Here is a 12390-nt window from a genome sequence, read left to right as displayed (position 1 = left end):
TTAAGGAAGAATTTTTGGATCACTCGATTTGAATAGAATAGAATCGACCAGGTTGGAAGAGACCTCCAAGCTCATCCAGTCCAACCTAGCACCCAGCCCTGTCCAGTCAACCAGACCATGGCACTAAGTGCTCCAGCCAGGCTTTTCTTGAACACCTCCGGAGACAGTGACTCCACCACCTCCCTGGGCAGCCCATTCCAATGCCAATCACTCTCTCAGACAACAGCTTCCTCCTAACATTCAGCCTAGACCTGCCCTGCCACAACTCCAGACTGTGTCCCCTTGTTCTCTTGCTGCTTGCCTGGCAGAAGAGCCCAACCCCACCTGGCTACAGCCTCCCTTCAGGTAGTTGTAGACAGCAATGAGGTCTGCCCTGAGCCTCCTCTTCTGCAGGCTGCACACCCCCAGCTCCCTCAGCCTCTCCTCACAGGGTTTGTGTTCCAGGCCCCTCATCAGCTTTGTTTGCCCTTCTCTGGACACCTTCCAGCACCTCAACATCTCTCTTGAATTGAGGAGCCCAGAACTGGACACAGCACTCAAGGTGTGGCCTGAGCAGTGCTGAGCACAGGGGCAGAAGAACCTCCCTCGTCCTACTGGCCACACTGCCCCAGAGCCAGCCCAGGATGCCATTGGCTCTCTTGGCCACCTGGGCAAATTGCTCTCTAATGAGCACTCCAATTTGCTCTCATACTCATCACAGAGTAGGTATAAAAAATGTATCCCCCTTGAAGAACTGCCAATAAAAGTCTTTGGTTGGAGACTGGTTAACCACTGAGACAAAGACAGACAAATGCAGTGGGTACTGCCATTCAGATGAGCTTGTTTGTAGAGTTCACTACAACGACCGCTCCAGAGCGACGCGGTAAGCGAGGCTGGAAAAGATCACTTCAGTTCCCGAGTCTGCTATTGCAGGCAGCCACAGAGTGAAAGCCCAATCCCCGAGGGAGCCTCACAACCTCCATTTCACAAACAAGAGAAAGGCTCCTGGGAGCTCAGCAGAGCACTGCTAACAGAAGAACTGTCCCTGAAAACATTCTAAACCAAAACGTTAGTTCTATGTGAAGTAAAAGTCAGCGTAAAGGGGCAGACTTTGGTGGCACCTCCATATAAAAACAGAAACACACAGATCATTGAATTATTATGAACTCATTAACAACAAATGTTCTGACTGTACAGCAGCTTTCATTAGGAGAGCATTTATTTAGAGAGTTACTTAAAAACAAATGATCTCCAAAGCATTCATAAACACCTCCCTGGCATCTTGGTGCAGCAGCTGTGTATCTTTTGTGTTACTTAGTTGAAAAAGCAACAACAGGACAATTGTATTTATTTGTGATTCTTGGATTTGTTTGCACTTGCACGAAGTGCCATAATCACATGGGGCTTTTTTAGCCTTTTAATGTTAGAATCTATCACTCTAGCTACCCACTTGTAGCCTCTCATGGACAGAAGGCTGACTTTACAGATGCTGGGTTACACTAGCAGCAGGTCTGCTCATACAAAAATGCAATGCTATCAGGCACAAAACCTGTGGCACAGCATCACAGTGTGAAGCATCTCCTAACCAAACATGTGCATGCACTGCAGCAGCACCAACAAGCTCTTAGGCACTCGTAAGTGCACAGAGAGGATCATGTGCATATACAGCTCTCTGACCATAACAAAACCTTCATTGCATGTTTCTCACTCCTGCTCATAACAAAACTTCCATTGCATGTTTCTCACTCATAACAAAACCTTCATTGCATGTTTCTCACTCCTGCTCATAACAAAACCTTCATTGCATGTTTCTCATTCCAGCTCATAACAAAGCCTTCATTGCATGTTTCTCACTCATAACAAAATCTTCATTGCATATTTCTCACTCCTGCTCATAACAAAACCTCCATTGCATGTTTCTCACTCATAACAAAACCTTCATTGCATGTTTCTCACTCCTGCTCATAACAAAGCCTTCATTGCATGTTTCTCACTCATAACAAAACCTTCATTGCATGTTTCTCACTCCTGCTCATAACAAAACTTCCATTGCATGTTTCTCACTCATAACAAAACCTTCATTGCATATTTCTCACTCCTGCTCATAACAAAACCTCCATTGCATGTTTCTCACTCATAACAAAACCTTCATTGCATGTTTCTCACTCCTGCTCATAACAAAACCTCCATTGCACGTTTCTCACTCCTGCTCAAAACAAAACCTTCATTGCACGTTTCTCACTGCTGCTCATAACAAAACCTTCACTGCATGTTTCCCACTCCTGCTCATAACAAAACTTTCATTGCATGTTTCTCACTCCTGCTCATAACAAAGCCTTCATTGCATGCCTCTCACTCCTGGCTCTTAACAAAACCTTCATTGCATGTTTCTCACTGCTGCTCATAACAAAACCTTCATTGCATGTTTCTCACTCCTGCTCATAACAAAACCTTCATTGCATGTTTCTCACTGCTGCTCATAACAAAACCTTCATTGCATGTTTCTCACTGCTACTCATAACAAAACCTTCACTGCATGTTTCTCACTCCTGCTCATAACAAAACCTTCATTGCATGTTTCTCACTGCTGCTCATAACAAAACCTTCATTGCATGTTTCTCACTGCTACTCATAACAAAACCTTCACTGCATGTTTCTCACTCCTGCTCATAACAAAACCTTCATTGCATGTTTCTCACTGCTGCTCATAACAAAACCTTCATTGCATGTTTCTCACTGCTACTCATAACAAAACCTTCACTGCATGTTTCTCACTCCTGCTCATAACAAAACCTTCATTGCATGTTTCCCACTCTCGCTCACAACAAAACCTTCATTGCATGCTTCCCATTCTCACTCACAACAAAACCTTCATTGCATGTTTCCCATTCTCACTCACAACAAAACCTTCATTGCATGCTTCTCACCCCTGTTCTAAGTTGTAAGCCTCTTTGTTTATAAATACTGACACTGTTATTTTTAAGTAAATACAGCAATATAAAATTCTTCCTCTTCTCATCCCAGGAACTGCCACATCAATGAGTAGAATCATAGAATCATAGAATCAACCAGGTTGGAAGAGACCTCCAAGATCATCCAGTCCAACCTATCCCCCAGCCCTATCCAATCAACTAGACCATGGCACTAAGTGCCTCATCCAGTCTTTTCTTGAAGACCCCCAGGGACGGTGCCTCCACCACCTCCCTGGGCAGCCCATTCCAATGCCAATCACTCTCTCTGTGAAGAACTTCTTCCTAATATCCAGCCTATACCTACCCTGGCACAACTTGAGACTGTGTCCCCTTGTTCTATTGCTGGTTACAACACACAGACACCCCACCCCAACCACCCCTTCCAACTTTCAACTTACCTGTCCACTGTTAGCCAAGTCATCCACAGAGAGAGAAGGGTCCAGCCTCAGGGACAACCCAAAGTCACAGAGGCAGCAGGTTAAGTCATTTTTCACCAGGATGTTGGAACTCTTTAGGTCTCTGTGCACGATAGGCGTTTTGGGGCGACCACAGGGGGTGTGATCACTGTGAAGATGGGCAATCCCTCGGGCCAACGACCCACCCAGTTTCCAGAGGTCCTCCCAGCTGATAATGTGCCGCGTGAGGTACTCCTGCAAGTTTCCCCTGGCATGAAAGGCAGTGATCAACCAGTACTGTTTACCAAGATCTGTCTTGCGCTCCTCAGCTGTCAAGAATTGGAGGATGTTCTCATGCTTGAGGTTTACATCTGAAAAAATGTCTTTTTCAGTTTTCCACGAGGCATACTCTTCATAGGGAAAGATCTTGACTGCCACAGTTTCATACTGCTCTGATGTGTTTTGCTTCAGTTTGGCTTTATACACTTCAGCAAACCTTCCTTTGCCGACAACAATGTCCAGCTCAATGGGCAGCAATTCTGTGTTGTGGTTGATGTTGTTGGCACAGGTAGAGCTGATGTCTGAGCGGTCATCATCCAACATAATGGCACAAACATCACTGCAGTCGTTATGTTTCCTAGGCTTAACATTTTTCTCCCATGCCTTGTTGAGCTTCCTCTTCTTATGAGTGCGGTAGGCATAAAAGATAACAATCACAGCAACGGAAATCACCAGCAATGGGACAAGACTTATGATGGTTACTTTGGAGATTTCATCTTTCTCCTCTGGCTTATGGGGGTCATCTGGAAAGAGCAACAGAAGGAGGGCACACATTAAATGATACAAGAGTCTGTCAAAACCTACAATTTCTATCCAGTGTGCAATACATCACTTCTCCCAATGACAGTAAGTAACAGAACTCATCACCACTATCCTACCTCCGCTTACCAGGAGTTCCCTGTCTGCTTATTCATAAGACGCTGTGATCTGAACGAGCAAGAACCTAACACAACTGAATAGTTTTGTTCTTCTCTCAAGCTCTTAATGCACTGTGGATGAAAGTTTACTTTCCTGAAGACAATAGCCAGAGTCTCCTGCCCTTACTCTGTCGATGTATTCTTGCAGACCTGCCCCTTTGATCGGTAAGTACTGCAGTACATTAGCTTGTCTAAGAACTGGATTGATACATAAGTAGACAATGCAGTATGTGAATTCCCACTTGCCCAATTATCATTTCAGATCCAGTATAGTTTGCTCAGAAGTCGTTGGGAAGCCTGTCTGCATACAGCTACTGCAAGCTGACAATCTTCAGGCACAGCCTGCATGCATACCTGAAAACCAAAACTCATTCTCATACTTCCACGTATGTGAAAGAGCACTGCTAGAACAAATTCAAACACCTGCACCTACACAGGTGTTTGAATCCTGCAGGCACAATAGGGCATGCATGGCACATCTGAGAACTGTCACTCACTCATCTGCCACTTGCATGGCTTTATGTAACCAAAAACACCCTCTGTGTATCGTGTGCTGGCTGTGCACTACTGAAAGCAGTAGATGGTTTGCTCCCAACCCCTCAGCTGGTGCACTGCACGCACTGACATATTCTTAGGTGGAACACAGAGGGATAGGGAACAGCAGAACAACATGGACATATTCTAGAATAGGGAAATTTTCTGGGAACAGAACAGGAGATTATTCTAGAGGTAAGAGCTGCCCTGTCACATACAGAAGTGACTCGTTTGGTATTTTTTAGGGAAGAGAAGCAGTTTAAAAGGGAACAGTTTAATTCCGAAGATAATGAGTTCAGAGTTTATTTGAACCCAGTTTGATTGGACACACAGACATAGAATCACAGAATGAACCAGGTTGGAAGAGACCTCCAAGATCATCCAGTCCAACCTAGCACCCAGCCCTATGCAGTCATCTAGACCGTGGCACTAAGTGCCTCATCCAGGCTTTTCTTCAATGCCTCCAGGGATAGCAACTCCACCACCTCCCTGGGCAGCCCATTCCAATGCCAATCACTCTCTCTGCCAACAACTTCCTCCTAACATCCAGCCTAGACCTCCCCTGCCACAACTTGAGACTGTGTCCCCTTCTTCTGGTGCTGGTTGCCTGGCAGAAGGGATCAGCCCCGCCCTGGCTACAGCCTCCCTTCAGGTAGTTGTAGACAGCAATGAGCTCTGCCCTGAGCCTCCCCTGCTGCAGGCTGCACACCCCCAGCTCCCTCAGCCTCTCCTCATAGAGCTTGAGTTCCAGGCCCCTCACCAGCTTTGTTGCCCTTCTCTGGACACCTTCCAGCACCTCAACATCTCTCTTTAATTGAGGGGCCCAGAACTGGACACAGCACTCAAGGTTTGGCCTGATCAGTGCTGTACCTTTGCAGTTATTTCTTCAAGTCTGAGCAAATGTACTGTATTACTTTTGCAAGAGAGAGGGGACTGATGAAAGCAGGCCTGATTGGGCTACAATACTTGGAGCTGCAACCATAGTTAAGCGAGCGTCTTGTGTTAATAGCGCAACATCCTGATGGAGGCTTACAGCAGTACCATGGACTCGGGTCCTGTGTATCAGGCCAAATGAGGCAGTAAGAGAAGTCAAGTTTAATAAAACCCTGGAGGGAAGATGACACTAAAGACATTAGCCACAAGCCTCTGTTTCTCATACTCTGTGCCTCTCAAAATGAAGGTGCTGAAAGCATTGGCAGAGAAGAGTTTACAGCTGGAACAAGTGATACTCCTGAGCCTCCCATTTCACTCGGAATCACTTTCCCATTGGACAGGACAACTGCAGGATATGCTCGCCTTTGTTTGGAAGAAGGCTTGAATGTTGAAACAGGATGTGCCTCCTCGGAAAGTTCACCAACCAGACGTAGAGCAAGATTAATCCTAACCTCTCTTGTTAGGGTTTCAATGAAAAGAAAGTGCCTCTCTAGCACTGACAGCCTTGGCAAGCACACAACAGTGGCAATCAGTAGCAGCACCTATGAAGAATTAATTTCTTCCATTTTATACCAATCTCTTCTTTGACAGCCATGCAAACCACAAATCCTTCTTTTCAAGTCATTTCCCTTAGCAACAAACCAACAAACCAAACAACCAAACCCCAAAAAAATGAAAGCTTTAAAAATTATAAATAAAACCCAGCATTACTTGAAAGTTCATCACAGATTACAGACATCCTTTCTGCTTCTCTACATGTTGAGGAGAGGAAAACACTCTTACTGGAGGAATATACCTAGGAGGTCCAATAGCACTGCTCCCAAACAGATTTACATTGATTGTTCCTGTGCATGTTCCTTGCTCTCAGAAAATCTGCTTTGCAAGAAGCCTGGGAAACAGCTCAGCAGATGAGAACTGACTGAGTTGTGGGATGGCTGTTGTGAACTTTTGGGTGCTATTCTGATGTGTAACAATCACCTAAAATGGTTTTGAGCAACACCTGTATCATGTGGGATACTTTTAAGCAAAGATGAACATGTCCTTTTAGGGCTCTTTGAGCCCTTGCAGTTTTTTTGCCACAGAGCTGCATTATGTGGTGTAGATACTTGAAATACAAACTCCTTTCTAATGTAATCATAGAATCAACCAGGTTGGAAGAGACCTCCAAGCTCATCCAGTCTGACCTAGCACCCAGCCCTATCCAGTCATCTACACCATGGCACTAAGTGCCTCATCCAGTCTTTTCTTGAAGACCTCCAGGCACAGCGACTCCACCACCTCCCTGTGCAGCCCATTCCAATGCCAATCACTCTCTCTGCCAACAACTTCCTCCTAACATCTAACCTGAACCTCACCTGGCACAACTTGAGGCTGTGTCCCCTTGTCCTGTTGCTGCTTGCCTGGCAGAAGAGACCAACCCCACCAGGCTACAACCTCCCTTCAGGTAGTTGTAGATAGCAATGAGGTCCTCCCTCTTCTCCAGGCTGCACACCCCCAGCTCCCTCAGCCTCTCCTCATAGGGTTTGTGTTCCAGGCCCCTCATCAGCATTGTCACCCTTCTCTGGACACCTTCCAGCACCTCAACATCTCTCTTGAATTGAGGAGCCCAGAACTGGACACAGTAGGGATAAAAAGTCCAAGATGTATTAGCTCTTTCAAATTCCTCCTCGTGAGTCCAGGCAGTTGGAGATAGTTGGGGTTATAGAATCATAGAATGGTTTAGGTTAGAAGGGACCTCAAAGATCATCCAGTTCCAACCCTCCACCATAGGCAGGGACACCTCCCATTAGAACAGGTTGCTCAAGGCCTCATCTAACCAGGCCTTGAACACCTCCAGGGAGGAAGCAGCCACAACCTCCCTGGGCAGCTCTGACTGAAAAGAAACTCACTCAAAGCCATCACTCTGTTATGGTTATCAGTCTGAGGGCCTCCTATCCTTCCTGTAATGCCCCAGAGCAAGCTGTACCATTTTGGCCTACAGCTGAGAGGTCCTTAGACTTCACAACCCTTTTGGCTCTTCCTCTTTCTGCAGAGGAGAAAGCTCTGCTCGTGGTGCAGGGGGATTTCTGTGTGGAAGGGAGAAACTGTTGATGCTGCAAATGTCACTTGAAAAAGAACATAAAAAACATTTCAATCAAAGCAGAAGCTGAGCAGTTTGGCCACATCCCCTGAGCCCTCTATCCTTCTGCATGGCAGCTGCAAAGTGACATATCCACTCTGGCACCCTCCCTTGGAGGAAGTAAGAAGGCAAGGGGTGAAAACCAGCTGCACATCCCCATGTTAAGCAGCAGGGATGAAGGGTATGCTCATTTGCAGTTTTTAAGCTACTAGACAAATCCCACTCTTGTCTTGGGAAATGCAAGAGCAAGCACCCAACAGGGAGAACTGTCAGGACTGACAAGGCTGAACCTTGACATTAGGAGGAGACTGAGCTGCCTGCCAGCAGCACTAAAGGGGACAGTAGCAGCAAAGAGTTGGGGGCACTGAGGGCTTGTCTGAGCAAAAGTAACATCTGGAACTGCCTTGGAATTTGATTACTGATTCGAGCAGAGCAAAACCAGCCCTTCCAGCACAAGGTAAGGTTGGGCTACTTCTCTGTTGAATCTGTATGCAAAGGCAGGGCAGAATCAAAATTCAGATCACAGCTGCATGCTTGCATAGTGGCTAGCCAGCATTTCCTGGCCTGACTACAGCAATCCAAGAATAAATCTGTTCATTTGCTTATAAATAAGTACCTATGACTTGGACTCCATAATTTCACAAGTGGGAGTGCAGCCTCCTGAGCAAAGCCTGGCTGCAGAGGCAGACAAGGCAATGGTTAAATGAACACTCTAAGAGCCTTTCAGGTTTTGCAACAGGCTCCAAATAACTTTCTCCACCCAGAACTATTTAGGTGGATCCCTCATTTCTTAAGCTTCAAAAGAGCCTATTAATATAGCACAACAATAGAGAGGCTGAGCTAAAAGAAAGCTTCCTGTATGTGGTTTAGGCTACACACAAGCCATCTGCACAGCCCTTAACACTACCCAAAGCTTTAGGGAATAAGGGTTCAGGTGGCAAAGAAAATGGAAACAGCCCCTGTTGAGTCAGGAAGTTTCACCACTGCTTTGCCTGGAAATTCTTTAGGTTGGATTGGGTGCCTTTGAACTTCAAATGCCATTACACTTTGGCAACAGAAATAAAACAATGGCAATAAAATTAGGGCCCATACTTTAATGCACAGGGCAGCACAAACGCAGCAGCTAGTCTGGACAGAACTACTTCACTGCTGTTTGCTGCTGCTGCTACAAGGTCTAAAGTTTCTGCCTTGACAACTGCTAGTCAAAGTCAGACAGTAGGGCAAGAACATACTTGACAGTGGAAGAACCCAGGCTAAAGTTATTGGCACTGAGGCACTGCAAGTCTCTATAGTGTCTTTAAAACCCACAGAGACACACAGCCACAAAATATGGTCCCAGCCCTGGGCCTGAGATGCAGATATTTTGCAAGCTCCTGAGACACAAAGCAGACTTTTAAGCTAACTGGAGGGTGACTCCCTCTTGCTGCAATTTTGAGGTTTCAAAGTTTGATTTCTATTCCACAGGGGAATGAAAGCTAACTGAAAACTAACACTTTCTGAATGCTTTTGCACAAACAGAATTCGGTTCAAATACTGCAATTTGGCAAGAGATGTGAGCACTGAATCCTCCCCAGTGAGGGGACTGGCCTGGGGTATGTGAGCTTCAAGTTCAAATCCTGCTCTGTTTGATTCAGTGAAGAGCTTTTCATCTCTACTTATTCTGAAACAGGCAAAATGGGAGTTTAAATGTTATGCAAGTACCAGTTTAGGGGCAAGACTCCAAGCAAAAACATATGTAAGAGACTGCCCATTTCTTTAGGACTACTCTCTGGATGAAAACTAATTCAACAAAATGCTTCTTTTTCAGTGAAATGAAGCTTGGAACAATTTGATTTATCCCTGCTGAAGGATCCTCAAGCAACAATGAAATCCTGGAGTTCAGAATCTCATTTATCTTCCTGATTTTATTATTTTTTTTTTTTTTCAGAATTAAAATGCCTTGGAAATCTTCAGTACAACATCTGTAGGTGGGAAATGATGATTTTTCAAAAAGGGACCTGGGGGTGCTGGGAGAGAGGAGCTGAAGCTGAGGCAGCAGTGCCCAGGTGGGCAGCAGAGCCAATGGCATCCTGGGCTGGCTCAGGAGCAGTGTGGGCAGCAGGACAAGGGAGGTTCTTCTGCCCCTGTGCTCAGCACTGCTCAGGACACCCCTTGAGTGCTGTGTCCAGTTCTGGGCTCCTCAATTCAAGAGAGATGTTGAGGTGCTGGAAGGTGTTGAGAGAAGGGCAGCAAAGCTGGGGAGGGGCCTTGAACACAAACCCTATGAGGAGAGGCTGAGGGAGCTGGGGGTGTGCAGCCTGCAGCAGAGGAGGCTCAGGGCAGAGCTCATTGCTGTCTACAGCTACCTGTGGGGTTGGGCTCTTCTGCCAGGCAAGCAGCAAGAGAACAAGGGGACACAGTCTGGAGTTGTGCCAGGGCAGGTCTAGGCTGGATGTTAGGAGGAAGTTGTTGGCAGAGAGTGATTGGCATTGGAATGGGCTGCCCAGGGAGGTGGTGGAGTCACAGTCCCTGGAGGTGTTCAAGAAAAGGCTGGGTGAGGCACTTAGTGCCATGGTCTGGCTGACTGGATAGGGCTGGGTGCTAGGTTGGACTGGATGATCTTGGGGGTCTCTTCCAACCTGGTCTATTCTATTCTACTCTATTCTGTTGTATTCTAACTGCACACAGTTGGAAGAGTTGTGCATGCCGATCTATCCCCTGATGGGAATGGCTGCATCTTAGTCATGGGGGTGGGAAGCAGTAAACTTGATTGCCTCCTGGCTTACTTCAGTGAAAGGCTGGGCAGCAATGACAAAACAGGCATTTCATCTGTTGTAAGCAAAACTTAATTTTCCAACTGATTGCTGAGTATGCTGGTCAGCACCCAGGAGGTTTAAAAAGCTCCTAAGCTGTAAGGCAGAACAAAGAGTTTGTTGCTGGTTTATTCCCTCAGTGCTGGCTAGAAAACCTATCTCCTTGGTTTGCTGGCACAGCACTCGTTTGTTTAAAACCCCCCACCCTTGGATGCATTCCCTTCTTATCTCTCACGTTCTCACAGGTAACATCACTGTGTGTGCATGACATCTCTCACACACTTTGACTTTGCAGCTGGGGTTTCCACTTGGCAATATGAAAGCAGACATAGTCTAACTTGACATGACGTGACCACGTTGCTGTAGTACATGCCCCAGTTACACAGCTCAGCGTCTGCTGCTGCTGGTTGCTGGTGGTTTTCTGGAACAAATCAATCTCTCCAGCTTCAGTGTGTTCCAACAGATGCCACACATTAACCACTATTTTTACTCTCAGCCTGAGTTTCACCTCTTCAACCTTTCCCAAAATATTATGTTGCCAGTGTTAGTTACAGTTTGTTTCTGTCTGTAATTATTAAAGTCTCTTCCATGACAACCTGATAAAAGGGTTGGCCCCATTCCCAAACTGATTAAACTCTCAAGTGATGCAAATTGTAACAAATATGCCAGCCAGATTGGAAGAGCACTGCCTAGCTTGTTTCCACATAAATCTGTGACTGAGCTCTGCATGGTTATTTTCCTAGGAAGTAAACAATATAAATAACACAGTGCAAAACAACATTTTGGCTTCTTTTGCCTCTTTCCATTCTATTTCCGTTCTTTCCCGCTAAGTGAATCAGATGTTCAGTATTAGACAGCCTCTCCTTTGGTTACATACAGCTGCAGGCATTGGGTGGGACCCTGTGGCTGCAAATACCTAAGAGGAAACTGAGAGAACAATGCCAATATACACCCAGGGAGAGGCTCTGCGCAGCGTTGTGAAATACTCCTGACCTCTTTTACGGGGCAGCTGGAAGACAGTTATCTTCCCAACATGTTAGCTGGGTAACAGAAAACCAGATTAATGAAAGCCCCTGTTAAAATCCACTTGGAAGCAGTCCAGCTGCAATCATCTCTTTCTGCTGTTCCTAGAGCTCTGGACAACTCACCACAAGAGTATTTATGGCATGGCAGCTGTTCGTGCATGGATCTTTACTCTGCTCTTAAGTCTCAGATCCTTTTATGTAGTGTCCCAGTTTAGGGCCATGAGCTACTTGGGACTGGAGGACAGAAGTGACTCTTACTCCTTTTGGAGTGTAAGAATGAAGATACTGCACATTGATTGGAAGTTTAAAGGGAAATTCTATTTACTAATGCATATATGCAAAAGGCAATCAAGTAGAATGAATCCATCCACAAGCTAAGCCAAGTCTATTGTACTAAAACCACCTGGAATCCTCCACTCCTTCCACCCTCAGCAGGCCTGAGAGTAGGTCAGAACTGCCCTCCCCAGCTTCAGCCTGAGGGGTCTCAGCAGGCTTCATGACACAGCTCAAAATTCCCTGCCAGCCAGGACCGTCCCCCACGCACAAACCGTGAGATAAGCAGGGATGTGCTCTGCCTGCAGAGAGAAGTGAAGGGAGGAAAGGCAGGGGGGAGAAGAGAAGAGAGAAGAAGCACTATCGACCAGGCACTGCTTTATAAGCTGTG

General features: G+C 46.1%; 1 protein-coding gene across 2 annotated transcripts in view; it reads right to left on the bottom strand.

The window, feature by feature from the left end:
* The window catches only part of TGFBR2 (transforming growth factor beta receptor 2), a 90328-nt gene that overhangs the window by 21024 nt on the left and 56914 nt on the right, over window positions 1-12390 (bottom strand). For both annotated transcript variants that reach the window (XM_064169753.1, XM_064169754.1), the window contains exon 4: window positions 3350-4149. In XM_064169753.1, the coding sequence (XP_064025823.1) occupies window positions 3350-4149 (800 nt within the window). The remainder of the gene's footprint in view (window positions 1-3349; window positions 4150-12390) is intronic.

Source organism: Pogoniulus pusillus, chromosome 32, assembly GCF_015220805.1.
Source record: "Pogoniulus pusillus isolate bPogPus1 chromosome 32, bPogPus1.pri, whole genome shotgun sequence".
NCBI classification, from domain to species: Eukaryota; Metazoa; Chordata; class Aves; order Piciformes; family Lybiidae; genus Pogoniulus; species Pogoniulus pusillus.
This window is presented reverse-complemented; position numbering and strand designations above follow the sequence as displayed.